General features: G+C 36.9%; 1 protein-coding gene across 3 annotated transcripts in view; it reads left to right on the forward strand.

Moving 5' to 3' along the window:
* LMBR1 (limb development membrane protein 1) overlaps positions 1 to 16411 on the forward strand; it is a 66397-nt gene that overhangs the window by 17689 nt on the left and 32297 nt on the right. The window contains exons 3-5 of one of the 3 annotated variants that reach the window (XM_051812891.1): positions 297 to 336; positions 2715 to 2854; positions 7968 to 8071. In XM_051812891.1, the coding sequence (XP_051668851.1) occupies positions 297 to 336; positions 2715 to 2854; positions 7968 to 8071 (284 nt within the window). Of the gene's footprint in view, positions 1 to 296; positions 337 to 2714; positions 2855 to 7967; positions 8072 to 16411 lie in introns of those variants that run through there. The other 2 variants (XM_051812893.1, XM_051812892.1) reach the window with 2 other exon arrangements.

Here is a 16411-nt window from a genome sequence, read left to right on the forward strand (position 1 = left end):
AGTTTGAAGGTGTGTTTGCCACAGAACCCTCTGGAAGGTGTTTCTGAGAAATTTTGATCTGCATATTTAAGTCAAGTGAAATAACTTTGTTGTTACATTGATTGAAGAGAGTTCAACTAGGGAAAAAAAAAGGCAAGAGTATTCATTTTTGGAAGGAACCTTCTGAAAATATTGATGCTAATAAATTGTATGTCTAAATTTTAATTGTAAATTAAAATTATTCCTATGTATATACATTTTAGCCTGAGGAAAGACATGTAAGTATTGAATATAACCTGCTGTAATTTAATTTTCAGATGAGCAAGAGGATGAAGATGCCATTGTTAACAGAATATCGTATGTATAGCTCTTCTGTGCAGAACTTTTTTCCTGAATATATTGTTATGATAAGAATCTTGTGTGCTTTCAGATAAATAACAGCCCTTTTTAGATGTGACAGCAAATAGATTGCTAGAGGACAGAGGAAAAAGATTTGGTTACGTGGTACCTTGTGCTATCAAAGTTTGGTCTGGGGCTTTTTTCACCTATGGTTTTCCTGGTAGGCATGAACATTGCATTAGCCAGAATATTGTGTGAGGACCTGATGCAAGAGGTAGAACTCAGTGCAAGACCTGCACCTAAGTTTAGATCTCTAAAATGCAGGTATTTAAAGTTCCCCCTGTAGTCAATGGAAGCCCTGTCAAGGGAGGCAGTGGATCCTGGGAAGAAAGTTAGCTCCCTCTGAAGTAGACATCTGTATCTGATCATTGTAAAAAAGCTTAAAAAAGAATAACAAGTGGAAGACAAACACTTGCCAGACCTACTTGTTTGCCAGCAACTCTGTCTTCATCCTGTTCCTTTATGAAGCTGGATATTAATATCTCCTATTTAAATATGCCTCAGGATTTACAGAACATCCGTGAGCTGTTGCTGCCATCTCAATTACATGATTTGCTGAACTGTGTGAACCTGCTACTTGCTTATGACAATGTTCTTAGCTCTTCCCTGGTGGTACTGTCATCCTCTTGGAAGGAGAGCCCTTTGAGTACTTTATTGGTTTGTCTTGTACCCTGGGAAGGTGCCGAGTACATTGCAAGCTGTTCACTTTTAGGGGTGCAGTGGTGGCAAGCACAAGATGTAAAATAGATGTTCAAAGGAGATGTAAATCTTAGGTGCACTTCTCCCTTTAGTGTGATACTGATACTTTTTATGAATTCAAAACATTTATTTGCCACAAGGTCTACTTCAGATCTAGAGAACAATACATATTTTTAAATGCCATGAAGCTCTTCCCTCTCAAGTCCAGGAACATCTTTCCTGTGCTTTTAAGACTACAATGACGGCTCTTCTAGATTGAATTATTTTTATAGCACCTGTGGTCCACCTGTGGTTCTGCATTTTTCAATATTCAAAGGGTAAAATTTGTCTTGTTAACTATTAACCCCCTGTGTTTGTTTTCTAATTTAGCTTTAAAATACAACAAACATACACTGTGTTTGCATGAAGAACAATTTAAGACAAGCTTAGCACTTCCATCAGAGTAATAGCATTTTGTTAAAAGTGTTGTTATAAATACAAAATGCTGTTTTTCTTTCAGCATAAGCTTTCTTGTTCCTTAAGAGTGTGCATGTTGTTTTTCAAAAAGCAATAACTCTCAAGCATCTGTACACAGATTTTTCTTCACGTGGCATAATTGTCAGGACTTAAGAGGGGTGTGTGTAGAGAAAACAAAACCAAACTGCTGTAGCACCTTTCTGTAGTGTGTTAGGTTTCACAATTCTGTCTTAGAATACTTAAACATCCTTAAATCAATGAAAAAAAAAAGTCTCAGAAACCAACAACAATGGCATAAGAATATTTTTAAAAATAAAATTAGTCACTCAGACTTTCTTCTCTTGATTAAGTATTGTGTAAGTGAAAAATGGATGTGTAGACTGTTAAAGAAAAGTAAAATTTCTGTAAGCAAGTTACTGATGCTCCTGTTGTAGTGATGATTTATTTAAGATCACGTTTTTTGTCATGCTATTTTTAGAATTATTTCTAATTTTATTGTAGCATTGTATTTGTTCTGTAAGAATGTTTTTGTTGTTTTTTCTTTTTTCTAAGAACGCAGTTCTTTTTAATGCCACAAGATGGCATTTGCTATAAGTTGTATTTGTGATCTGCAAAGAAAAAGCTTAAGTATTTGAAATAATTCTGACAATTTCTGAGTATTGACTTTACAGCTATGAGATGATAACTACAATAACTACTTTGTGAAAGAAAAGCAATTTTTTTTAATTTTGGTATTAAAGTATTTATGTATAATTGTACTCTTTAGACATTAGAAAGCTTTTAAAAATTGTACTAAGAATATAGAAACGGATTTTTTATTTTCTTGCATATATGTGTATGTGGGAAATGAAAACTAAAAGAGGAGACTTATGAAAAGATATTTCATGAACTCCAGTAATTTAACCTTTGTATCACATTGGAATTGAATGCATGCAAGTCCCAAGAGAATAATCGTGGTAGTTGGTAAAAACTAATTCTTTTACTGGATTCTGTAAACTATTTGAAAACTTAAATTTGGTTTTTGGAAGTGAAATGTTGTGGAAATCCCAGTTTTTCCTGCCCGTTTACAGTGTAAGAATGTGTTGCCTTCAGACACTGATTGACAGGTAGGCTAACTACTTTTTTTCCCCCCTGTTCAGAGCATGTTGGTGGTAACAGTGGTACATTTCTTTAAATTTCAGGCTGTTCTTGAGCACCTTCACTCTAGCAGTTTCAGCTGGTGCAGTCCTGCTTCTACCTTTCTCAATAATCAGCAATGAGATCCTGCTTTCTTTTCCACAAAACTACTATATTCAGTGGTTAAATGGCTCACTAATTCATGGTTAGTACTCGGCATAATGTAATTAAAATGGATGTCTTCATTATACTTGCACAGATGTGTTCTTATTTTCAAACTGATAACTCCATTTTCATTTAATATGCTAATTGAATTGTTAATGTTCTGTTGGTTCATTGTTTTTGCTGCTGTGATATTTCACAAAATCTGTCTTAACTGTTCTGTTGGGTTTTTTTTAAGAATTAGGCAGACTTGATGGAATTAAACCAAATTCATTGCTTTGAATATTAATGTAAATAAGAGCTACTAGAAGCTAACTTGAAACATGCTATTCAAGCTTCTTCCTTGTGTGTTAATGCAAGATTCATGTTCCTTTCTCTTTAAGATGATAGCTATTAAATTTATTCTCAATATAAAAAAACATGTTTTAAGAAACTTGCTATGAATATAAGCATATCATGTGGTAAAGACATGCAGTAAAATAGTAACTGGTGAAAACAGGACGTTCTTTGGTAGATTTGGCTGGAGAAAGTAGGTTTACTATGTGAAACTATTTAATATGGAACAAATAATTTACAAGTTAACTGTGGTGTCCTTTTAGCTCTCGTGAACAGATAGTAATTTGGCTTGAGTGGATATTTCTCTGAAAAAATGTATGCTTTTGCTAAATGTCTAATAACACAAGTAGCAAATTCATGACTTTCCAGATCCCTCACTTGCAAGGATGAGTTTTGGGGGTGTGTGTTTGTTTGTTTGTTTGCTTTTTTGTGAAGTGAGAGGCCAGAAGTGGTGTTTGCAGAACATAAAGGGATAATTCTTCACATTGGGGATGATTGGACAGTCGAAAAGGTTGTCCAGAGACACTGGGAGATCTTGAAAGTTTTCTAAAACTCAGCTGGTTAAAGCCCTGAGCAACCTGATTGCACCTGCTGTTTAGCTTTTTTTAAAGGCAGATTAGACTATGTGACTTTAGATGTTCTTTCTAGTTGAGTTATTCTATGATTTGTTTTGTCACACATCGTAGGGGATTGTTAATTTGGTGTGTCTCCTCCGTGGGAGGAAAAAAACCCCAGCTAATTCTCATTTTTCGCGTGGCTTTGGCTGCTCAGACCTTTACATGCTTTACTTGCAAACATAAGAAAAAAATAAAGTAAATCCTTCCTTCTATGTCTGAATTGTCTTTGGAAAAAGGACAGTAAAATATTTCAGAGACTGAAAATGATATAATAGCTAATTCAGAATTTTTCCCTTTGTCAGAATTGCTACACTACAGCAGAAAACTTGGGTTAACAAGAAAGCTGCTGCAGTAAGTAGCTGTCAAATAAGAAGGCTTTTGAATTTTCCAGTGACCATCTTCTTTTGATTTTAATGTGGTAATCTTTGGAAAGTACCACTTTATGCCTGCACAGTGTAATTTATATTCTGTAAGTCCAATAGCAGTGACTATAGCAAGAAAGTAAATTCAGCGTTTTGGTGCTTCCAGGTGTGTGTATTGCAAAGCTTACCGCAGGGGCAGGTACGACTGTGGTAAACCTTGTGTGAGTTACATTGGTGTGAAGAACTCCAGGAGCATCAGGAGGTTTTGGAGCTGTGTGCGGGAACGTTTCCCTGGGGGAAGAGCTCCCTCTTGTGGCACTCGCCAGGTTTGCACATCCGCGTTTCCCGGCTCTAAACCCTGTTCGGGTCTGGCAGGACCTCGGCGAGGTCAGCGGCAAATACCTGTGCGAGCTGTGAGAGCTCGTAGTGCCATCACAAGCACTGAAGCCCAGCCCATGTTATGTCTCTGTCCAGCACAGCCTTCGCGTACGGCTTGTGTACTGCTTTGCAAGTGTTATCAAATGGAAGAATTTGTATTGCTTGAAAACAGTTCATTTTTTCTAGAGTTATCAATTACAGCTATAATCTGAGGTTCTTGAACCTGACACTAAGGAATTTTATACTTCACATAGTTGCTTTATTTGTGGCATATAGAAAAGTAGAAAATATATGCCTCAAATTTTTGAAACTAGGCAGAAAGGCAGAAAAAACTTCTAAAGCCTGGATCCAATATGAGCACTCTTACCTAATACATGCTGAACTAAACCCAGAACTAGTTCTGACAGCTGGTGTTCCCCTGTGCTGCTGTTGGGTACAACCACCAGGTGGGGGTAAAACGTAATGAAACTGCCGTGAATAAGAAGGATGAGAAGTTGCTCAGGGTCTAATCTGTTTGTCAAAGACTGAGAGATTTTTAATTTCTGTGTTTTATTAACGTGTTTTATGGGGGACATTCTTAAGTCACTACAAATGCAAAGGAAAAAAAAAATTAAAATATTCTAATAGCTTAAAGCTTTTTTGTATGTTGATGTCTGCAAGTCTCTTGCAATTTTATGATGCAGTCAGCGTAGTAGGAAATAATTCTTTTTCTGGGTCTATTTTAATTTGATTTCTGGACTATCAAATTAGGATAAGAAATATGGAGGGCTCTGTATGTTCCTTCCTTGGAGGAACGTGCTTTTGTCTGTCAGCAGCAGAACGTCACTGTCCTTCCCTCTCAACTTCAGGTGCATGTTGTAGCTCTGTAATTTAATATTCTGTAAATGTGGTTGGTATCAACTGATAATGTGTAAATTTGTGGATTTTAACTTCTTAAAAATCACCTGGATATGCACCACTCTTCCCTTCCTTAAAATGCTCTACATGCTGTGCAGCACCTAAGCACTGTTTTGTATTCTAAGATACATGTGTAATAGAGCTGCTGAAATTAGGACAAGCAGGTATTCAGCTTTGCATTAGGTGACTAAATGCACTGTCTGTCTTCAGTTAGAGAAAACTGCTGAAATAAGACTCCCACCCCCATCTAGTAGTATTTCTACTCTAACTCTGGTGTCTTACTTGTTAGGGAGGAAAAAAAAAGCAGACTGCTTGAGTTAATGTCCCCTCCTAAGGGCTGTTAATGACATTCTTGCTGATGTTGCTATGCCTGAATGTTTCTCGAATGGTAACAGGAGCTTCCTGGCTAAGCAAATTCAAAAGGAAAAATCCCCTTCTTTGTTAGCTGGAGTTTAGCCACCTTTAGGCAGTCTGTTTTCCTTAGCAATTGAGTGTTATATTTCACGCATCTATTGGAATTTTCTCGGGTTTTTTTCTGTGGTGTATTTGGCTAAGTTTAGTTCCTGGTGTCCTGGTGCTGTCAATTGCTGAAGTAGTAGTTCTTTTGGTGCCCTGCCTCCCTCTTCCCACCTTGTTTTTATTTCTTCTTCAAATTTAAATAGCGTAATTTAAGGAGAAAGGAAGTATATGGTGAAAGCATTTTTTAGGAGGTTATAGGTGAACATCACTGCTAAGTATTTTACATTTGGAACTACATACAGAAATTCTCTTAATAGTAAATTCCCCACACACCCAGTAAATGTCTCTTTCCTTACCTATTCTTTCCAAAATGAACAGTTTCAAAGAAGAAAAGGAAAAAAAACCTCTACATGGGAAGAAAGGAAACAAACAAAGCTGTTAGTTCAAATTTTCTTATCATGGGGGATATTCTTTTTTCAGTGATATTCAGGTGATACAACATAGTCCCACAGAATTGTGGAAACGTGCACTTTAGGGAAGGCGAGGGACTAAGTCTGTTTTTCTCTACAAAGTAAAAGCTGTTTTTTTCAGGATGCAGAACATGTGACAGTAGTTAGACCTCTTAGCTGCAAAACTGCAGGTAAGCTTCTGCTTTTATAAAGAAGAAACACCACATCCTGTACAACTTCTGATAGGATGAGTGATGATGGGTTTATGTTTAGGCACCAGAAACTGGCTGTTCAGAAAGTGTTCAGCTTAAAAAAATCTTTATAGAGCAGATACCCTAATGGAGATTAGCTGTCACTTCAGGCTGTTTGCTAAACCTATTCCCTTCCTGCAGATGTCACATGTGTCTTACAGATGTCCTAGTTGTAAGCAGTTGTTGATTTTTCCCGTGGTTGAGAATGGTTGAGGTTGGAAGGAGCTCTGGAAATAACCTGCTCCAAGCAGAGTCGGTCAGGGAAGGCTGCTCAAGGCACTGCCCATTTGGGTTTGAATATGTTGAAGGGTGGAGGTTACAAAACCTATGGGCAACCTGTTGCAGTGTTTGAGTACACTCACAGTGGAAAACATTTGGGATTTTTAGTTTGTTTGTTTTTCTTCTTTCCTCTTATGGCAAAGTAGATTTTCCAGTTTTTCAGTTCATGCTCATTACCTCTTCTCCATTCACTGGATATGACTGTGAAGATCTGACTCTGTTTTCCTTTCCTCCTCCCTCATCAGATATTTTTACATATTGATAAAATCTCCCTGAGTCTACTCTTCTCTGCTCTCTGTCCGTTTGTCCAACCTGTTGAGGTTCATTGGAGTGGCAGGGGAGGACAATGCTCTTCCCCTTCTTCTCTCTTGAACAGACTTGCTGGGGATGTGGTCTCTGCCATCACCCAGGTCACTGATGAAGGTGTTAAACCCACCATGAACTCCTTGGGGTTTATATAGCAGTGGTGACTGGCTTCCAGCCTAACTTTGTCCTGCTGGTCACAGCCCTGGGAGCCCAGAAGCTGATCCAATGTTCAGAGTCCACTTATCTAGACCTTACTTCTTTAATTAGACTGTGAGGGGATTTATAGGAGATGATTGAAAGCTTTACTAAAGTTGAGGTAAACAACATCTACTGCTCTCCTCTTGCCTACTGAGCCAGTGGAAGGCTGTTGTTGCTATCTTCTGGTTTGGAGGTGACAATGGCATTTGTGTATTGCTCATGTTGAAATCCATGGTTTGTCGGAGTTTCTCTTGGAAAAATTATGGAGGAAGTGATTACACAGAACTGGTTCTTGTGAGATTCACTGATAACAGTAAAATACTTTTGTCCTGAAAACTTTGAACACAGTTCTCTAAAGAACCTTCAATGAGGTTTTGTGGAAGTACTCCGTGGTTTCAGATGTTTGCTGCTGTGTAAGTTGGTATCCAATTTTTGTTTGAAGATCATTACACAGAAATGGATGTTTTTCAGCAATGACCTGCCAATAACTGTATCCATAAAAACCTGGCTGCTGTTAGCACTTGTATGTATACTACTTTGTTATATATAAGGGAGGAAAATGTAGTATCTTTAACTTTTAAACCTTAGAAACATATAATGTAAACTTTTTCTTGTCTGTTGCAGGTTTGTGGAATCTTGCTTCTCTTTTTTCAAATCTATGTTTGTTTGTGTTGATGCCCTTTGCGTTTTTCTTCCTGGAATCAGAAGGATTTGCTGGCTTAAAAAAGGTAGGAAAACACTGTTAAATATGGAATAACTGCAGTATATATTTCCTTTTCAGCTCTTCTTTCTGATGAAACTGAAATTATAAATTTGGGAGGATTTGGCTCTGGGATGTGTGTGCTTATGTGAAAGTGTAAATACGGCTGCACAGTCTTGCACAAGCCATTGTGTGGGGGGAAAAAGGTATCCTGAAAAGCTACATGTACTGAGACCAAGAAAATGACTTAGCTCTTTGGGTTGTGTTTTTTTTGTTTGTTTGTTTGTTTGTTTGTTTTTGTTTAAATGAAATTATTTAGTCAAGATTTTTTTGGAAAATGAGGTTTAGTCAAGTTTTTTTTGAAAATGAGGTTTTTTTGGGGGATGGTAAAAGGAGAGAAGGTTCAATAAGTACACTAGAAATAACATAACAAGGAAAAGGAGGACAGGTTTCTCGCTAATGGGAAAGGTGATTAAATAACAGATGATCCTGTGAAGACATGATTGATTTGTAAATTTTAAAATTACAAGTGTCCCAAAGAAGATTCAAGTATGGTCAGTATTTAAATAATATATTAAGAAAACTATCTTAAATGGGTTAAGAATACCCTAAAATATTCAACTTAGTTGAATATACTTAAGAGAGCCAAGTATTTCAGTGAGGCATGGAACTTGGCAAAGCAATTTTTGAACAATAGAATGATAACGGTTGTGTTAATATGTGAACTAAAGAATTACAGTGAAAAATTACTATAATGGAGGCACATCAAAATGAATTTCAAATCATAAATATCAAATAGATTAAACTGGAATGACTGTCTGGGGACCAATTGTAGCGTGTTTCCATTAATCTTTATCATCCAAATGATTACACTTTTGTTTTTAATGATACTGCACTTGAGGGAATTCTGTTCCCTTTGGATGACAGTTCTCAGAAAGCAAAGGGTCTTGGAAAGTGATCTGAAGTCTGGAAAATGCAAAGAATTAAAGATGGATATGAAAGACTATGAATCATTGATGGATGGCATGTCATGTAAAGCCACAGGGGCATAATTGTGTTTGGAAGGAACACGTAATTCCTGGTTGCATTGGCAGGAACTGGCATGGAGGCAGTGATGTTGCCATTTTTGCTCTTGGTGGAATTAGGGAAAACTCAACTGAAGTGCTGCATTCAAGCTGGGATTTTAGGGCTCATTTAAGAGAGAAAACAGATCCTTCATGCAGTAATTTCTAGGAAAAATTTTAATTTGAGAGAACAACGTGGAGAAGCGAAAACTGTATTCCACAGCTGAAGGTACTGGGAGATATTACTTAGACTGAGCTGTGGCAGAAAACACCACCCTGGCTGGGCCCTGCTGGTGCATAAGTGTTGTTTGGTGTCGCCTGTGCTGAGTTGATGATGCCGTGTCTTTGCCATGTATTGACCAAAGTGCAGATGTGTGTCCAGGGCCCTTCAGCTACGAGTTTGGATGACCAAACTAATGCAGTCAACTTTAAAGGAGTTTGATGATGGGCTACTGTGTTTAACTCCTTTTGTCACTCTTGGCTGGAAAACACTCTCCTCTCTTCTTCCTCCACTTCAGGTGTCTACAGGCCTAAGAACTTTTAGCAACTCCATTTGTCCTTCCAGTTTTTGTGTGGGGGCCGCCCCATTTTCCTTTAAGTATCTAGCCATTGTTAATATGTATCTTCTAAAAAAATAACTGATTTCAGTGAGGTTTGTGTCTCCTACAATCCAACAAACCCAAGGATTCTCTCCATTAGCGTGCCAGGTACCATCATTCTGGTGTGTCCCCTTGACTTGCAGAGTTCTCTTGGCTCCAGCAGATACTTTATGTATACATTGAACTTGCACTGTACATGAAACTTTGATAGTAACAGTGATAGTGGCTATCAATAAATCCCATTCAGGATAAATAAGATGACCATTACATGTTTAAGCTGGGAAGCATCTGTAACTCCAGATGAGATAGAACCATAATCTTTTTCAGATGTCAGGAAAAAGGTGATTGTTGCTGCTTTAGAGTAGTTTGACTTTTTCATGGGGTAGATGAGATCAGATTTTAGTATTAAGACCCACCTTTTGAAAGGGCAGTGAACTCAATTTTGGAATATTTTTTTTTACTTCTCGATGTTTTTGGAACATCCCAGATGCCAGATGTGATTCCTGGTATAAGTGCTCAAGGCCTTTTTCCAATATCTGTTTTACCAGACTGCTCTATTTCAAAGTACCCAAAATGGATGCAGACATACTGAATTGTTTGATCAGTTTGGAGTGAGCCTTAAGGCCGATGGTGAAGATGTAGAAATTGTGGTCTATTTTAATATGAACATACCTTGTCTTTGATCACTTTAGTTGGAAAATAAATGGCAGATGTCACTTCTGGACTAAGTTGGTAGTTAAAGTTGAATGTGCTGTTCTGTTCAGATGCTCATGCAGATAAACAATTCTACTTGCAATAATTACTATATATATTTTAAAATATTACATCACATAATTGGGTGGTTAGAATCTGGGAAAATTTATGATTAATCAAACTCAGGATTACATGTAGGCTTTTCAGTTCTAGAATCTGTGAAGGAAGGGTATTTCCCATCTTATTTTACTTCCTGTAGATTTTTGTTATATTTCTTACCTCTTTTCAGATAATATTTTGAGACCATGATTGCTTTGTAGAATTCTGTTACTTTAACAAATTATTTTGTGTAAATTTAAAAAAATGTTGTATTTTGTCATCCATCACATCAAACTAATAGACCAGAGAGATAAAACATTGTTCAAATGCTATTACTGTTCGCTGGAAAAATCAAGATTTCAGTGGTCTCAATTTAAAAGAACATTTCATACATTTGGCAAAACTTGCAGCATTTAAGAGAAGAGCAAGCTACTGTAAGTGTAAAGACATTCAGTAAAGAGATTTGGCATGGATATGTAATCTTTAATCTTTCAGTTGGGAGTTGTAAAAGCAGTTGATTCTAGATACCCAACTCAGCTCAAAATTTGGATAAGATGGCTGCTGCCATGGAAGCTTTTATGCAAGTCATCTTGGATTTGTCATTGAATTACCTTCGTTATAATGACTACATAGGTCATTTGAGATTTAGGTGTGCACAGTGGAGATGTCTATTTGAACGTGTTCACGTATGAATTACTGGCTGGATTTTGATAAAAGTTCTGAAAATGAATCATTAAAAGAGGTTCATTTCTGAAATGGAACAGATTTTTTTACTTTTTAATGGATGTCTTTGTTCAGATTAAATAGCAATAGTAATTTTAGTTATTATCACATATGGACCTAACCCCCAACGTTTTTAGCCATCTATTTGAGTGTTTATCATAGACTGTGCTATAAGAGCTGATTTTATGCACTGACTGTAATGTGACTTTTTTGCAAGCTATGATATTTCAAATAGCTCATAGGTTGCTGTTAAAGCTTTGTATAACCTTTCTTTCCATGTTCCTGTATTGTAGCCTTGCTCCCTTAACTGTTTGAGTTTCCTGAATCAGAATGGGTTTGATTAACCATCTTCCAATTTGCTAAGGTTTTTTTTCTTGGCTGCTAGTATACTTTCTAAATGGCACATGGCCCCCCTTGTAGACTCAGTTTAATTCCCCAGGGCAACAGTTTAAAACAACCAAGGGCTTGCATATTGTGCAGAGGAGAGAAATTCGGAAATTAGACACTCGCCATGGACGGATGCAGTGCTCTCCTGAAATTCAGACTGATTCCTTGCCTAGTTTTTAATAAAAAACCACTATGTTAATTCAAAATGGCATTTTGGGCCTAGGGAGGTTGACCATGCCCTTTTAAAGAGCTTAAGTGCTGCTCTTTGCTCTAGTTTATTTTCATTTAATGGCAGTTGCAGATTTCTGATATCAGAACAATAATTAGAAAAACAATATTGGGGGTGTATGATATACAGACATGTATGTGCGTATATGTGTGTATGGACACGTGTATTTTTGTGCACATATGTGAATTTAGTTTTTCAAAACTACTGAAGTAATTGAAGGTCACAGTGATACATTACACCTTAGCCAGTGCATTAACTGAGCTATTGGAGTACCTGATGTAACTTTGATCTCCTGCATCAGTATTAAAAGCAGTTTCATATCTTTCTATGTTCTCCTTGTCTTCCTTTGTATAGTCTGTGCATAAAGTTATGTTCCTTGTTTAGATAACCTTTCAGTTCTTCGTCAGTGATGTGCTCAGATTCTGTAGTAGTTATGAAGCAAAGATGTCAACTGTGTTTCTTTGTGTCAGAATTAAGCTCGTTCTTTATCATTCCCTCCAAAAAGAAAAAATGTGATATTTGCAGCTGAGCATCTGTAGGTCACAGTGCTGATGTTTCCATGTGTGAATAACAGACTGCACAGAAAATTACATGTGTGCTGCTGTGTGAAGGAGGCAATCATTTTTGAGGAGATAATTGCTATACCTTTTCTTGACCTTTAAAATATGCTTTCTCTTGATGTAACTTCAGCAGAAATTTGTATGTATTTGAAGTTGACAAAGGTAAAGATGTTTAAGAGTAATTTCCTTGTAAGAAAATACAAATAGTGCAACCTAACCACTGTGACAAACTGGAATAACTGGGTATTGTATAATCACAAGTGTAGAGTTTTAAAAAGGCTTTATGAAGTATTTTACCTTAATACTGATCTTTGAACTTGAAGTCATAGCATAAAGTTTAACATGAGCGACAGCAACATCCTGACCAATTATCCAAATTATCCAGACATCCCAAAATGTTCAGAACACAACACACAAAGTCTGTGGATTAAGAGGTTAACTCCTGGAACATCAAAAGAAGTGCATGATAGTAAAAACAAATAGTACAAAAATTTGAGGTAACTTCCTTGCTTAATTAATTAGGTAGACCAGGTGGAAGCGAAGAGGCCAGAGCTGGTGCTCAGAATGTCTATAAAGCTGAGCAACATGACAGCACAATGGAGGAGGAACAAAGATTTTTTTAATATACTTCTATCCTGTGTCACAGTTTGAAATTGTCCTGGTTTATGTCCCTTTTGGCAAACTTACATAAAAGTGACCCTGTACTGTATTTTATGACCAGATGACTTTTTTCCCAGTGGCTAATTTGTATCAGATCCCCATCTTAAAGAGACACAGAAATGAGTAGGAAGTCCAAGCCGGTTTGTCTCAATGAGCTTTCATTGCATGCTTTCATTATTTTTGCTCGTTTTTGCCACTGATCATCCATAAATTGTTGGAAATGAGTGATTAAGGAAGTGCTGCTTAGTGTTAGTGGCACATGCACATTCTTGGTATGTTTTTTGTGGGTGAGAGGAAATCGCGTACTGCACAAACAAAAAGGAAAACTCCTGCTGGGAACCTTTCAAGGAAATTTAACTTGCGTAATGTTTTGATCTTGGTGTTTATTACAGAAAATAAGAGTAATATTTCACCAGCTATTGTTATGTGTCAGCTAGTCTCTCCATCTGCTTGCCTTTCCTTGATAGCTCTTCCCAAATCCTCATTGAGTTTATTTTAATAAAAACACCACTTAAAAATGTAGCAGTTTATTCATACGCTGAAGGCAGGTGAGCTGGGCCAGTGTTCAGAACATTTATTGTGTAGTGCTTGCTACTGTATAAAGATTTGGCTGTGGTGGCTGCAAAGTCCTGCCTGAGTTAGCAGCGGCAGCTCAGCCTGTGCAAGTAAAATGTGGGGTGTAGGTTCCTTTCCAAATGTGAAATGCAGTGGTTTTTGCTCTTAAAGACAGATTTCTTCCCTTCACCTCTTTCACTGGAGCATGACTTTTAAAAATATGTTTTACAAGTAAAATTACTTATTTGGGGAGAGGATGAAAGCTTGAAGCTTTGCAGAAATACCATTATTAACATTTTTTGAAGCTGCTTTTTTGCTGTAAAAGTAAGTTATTTTTAGTTTGCTGAGCAACCCGTGTGTGTATGTCTTCCATCTCCTCAGTAGTTGATTTGATCCACTCTATCCGTAGCAATGACTTTTCCTATTCATGTCACCACGAAATAAGACTGACCTAAGCTTCAGTGTCTGATGTATTAGGTTGCAATGCATTGTATTTGCAAACTCTAAGTAACTAAACACAGTAATAAGTACAGTGAACAGTGAACCTGCTGAATTTTTTTCTTGGTGTGTATGGAAATTCTAATTTCTGTATTTTTCCAGCAGCTTTGTTATTTGTACCAGTAAAACTCTGGTACAACTATAGGTGTAGAACACTGTAAAATATATTTTCAGGATGTGACAAAGCCAAGGTAGGAAGTATATTTAAAGTCAATTTTGAAGTATTTACTTTCAGAACCTTTTTTGCTTATTTCAAGCAGTTTTCCATGGAAAGAAAGTGTTCCTTTATGGCAAACTACTGGCAAATAAGTGGTCTGGAATTCTTTTCCAATATGAAATTATCTCTAATTAAAACCAGTCAGTTTTTGAAATTTACCTTGATTTTGCTGGAAGGGGGATTTGGAGAGTGCATGATCTTGAACCCTGTTTGCAAACAGCATTTAACTGTGCTTTATGCTTGCATGTCCCTCTGGCTGCAATACCCACGGGCCACTGTGTGTGATGGTTCCCCAAAGAGTCTTGAGGTGCCCTGTTAACAGTGGATGTTTATTTGGCATTTAAGCTCATATTTATTTGTCTATAAAATCATTCAGCATGAACTGAGACTTTAGTGCTCTGATCTGTATGAAATGTTTACTAGTATGTAACTGAATTATTATACATTATATTACAACCCATTTACTCATTCCATTAGTGATACCAGAGACAAAAGTTGTTTAATCAGTCACATCAAAGGCAGCTGTTTGGGTTTGTATTTTTGACATAAGCTAACATCTCAAGTTCAGATATGAAATCCAGTTTTTAAACTGAAGTCCTTTAAAATGACACCACTTAAAATTTATTAGAGTTTGTTGTTGTTTAGAAGCAGATCCTGATTATTCTGGGATTCTGATTTGGCAAGCAGCTTGTTCAGGGTTTTTTCCTCTCCCTATTAAAATAGAAAAATACTTAGCTGACATTTGCACAAACCCATAACATAATCTGTAAGATGTAAGGTGCAGAGTTAAGGACTGTATTTAATGGTAAATCTTGCATTAAGGATGGTCCATATCCTGAACCTTCATGTGCTTCCTGCTTCCACTGAAGTCTTGGAAATGCTGTGTACATGGCTAAATGTAGATTGGGTTTGTAATTTGTATTGTAGAGGACAGGCCCATCTAATATTAAATTTGAGAAGACCCTATAAAATGGCAGGAAAGGGAAGATGAGAAGGTTTACTATACTTGTTAGCATGTCACATTGATAAGTGTCTACACTAAACTCCAAAAATGTGTTAAAATTATAGCTACACTACCGGGTCCTTCATTTGCAGTTCTGCAGAGGAAAAATAAATTCTTCTTTTACAGATATATATCAGCAAATTTGTCTTAAAAGAGTTTCGTGAGTGCGTAGCTTGCTTTTGCAAACTTGTGACAGGAGTATGTAACTCTACTGTAGATTCATGTGAGATGAAAATACCTTTATCTGTAAAAAGTATTGCAGTGAAGTCTGTTTTCTGTCCTTTCACAAAGAGTGTAAGACAAATTTGCATTACACACAGTAAGAACATGGAAATTACTACAGGTAGGTCAACAGAGGTTGGAAATGCTGGTTGTATTAATTTTTATAATTCAAAACCTCAACTTCAGTATGCATAAGGTTTTTTTGACCTAACTGTCTGTATTTAGACATTTAGGATCCAAGACTGTGCAGGACAGATAAATAACATGCACGTATTCATCAGCTTAAGGCCACACCATGTGTCAATGAGAGTGAAATAAAAAGAAATTCAAGAATCAGTGGCCAAGAGAGAAAAACTTGTCTGATGAGGAATAATGGCTTACTAGGAATTTGTTTTTGTAAGTATGTAAAATATTTCATAAGGTTTTATAAGATTTCTTGCTTAAGTCAGTTGGAGACATTATATGCAAAAATCTGTCTTTTTTATTTTAGCATAAGGAGATCTGTGGTTTGTTGAATATATGTAACAGTTCTGTACCTGGGGACAGCTGAGGGGGAAATAAGTGGATGCTGGTTGCTGCACACATTGGATCAAGATGTGATGAGATGTGATCTGTGCTCCGTTTCATTGAAGTAGTTAAATGTCAGTAGGTTGCTTCCATAAATTAGAATGTACTTCATTTAAAGAGGCCTCAGTGTAAGTTACAAAAAAATAGGCTACCAGGAGATAAGCTAATGGTAGAGTTTATTTGGGGTAGCTTTTCTGGACTGCCTGCCTCGCTGCCACGTCGTTAGCTGAACAGTGCTTCAGCTTTTCTGCCACAGTATGTGGGGTTTAGGTTATAGTTACTTTTTTTGACC

Source organism: Manacus candei, unplaced genomic scaffold, assembly GCF_025592945.1.
Source record: "Manacus candei isolate 608988 ecotype Guabito, Panama unplaced genomic scaffold, ASM2559294v1 h1tg000089l, whole genome shotgun sequence".
NCBI classification, from domain to species: domain Eukaryota; kingdom Metazoa; phylum Chordata; class Aves; order Passeriformes; family Pipridae; genus Manacus; species Manacus candei.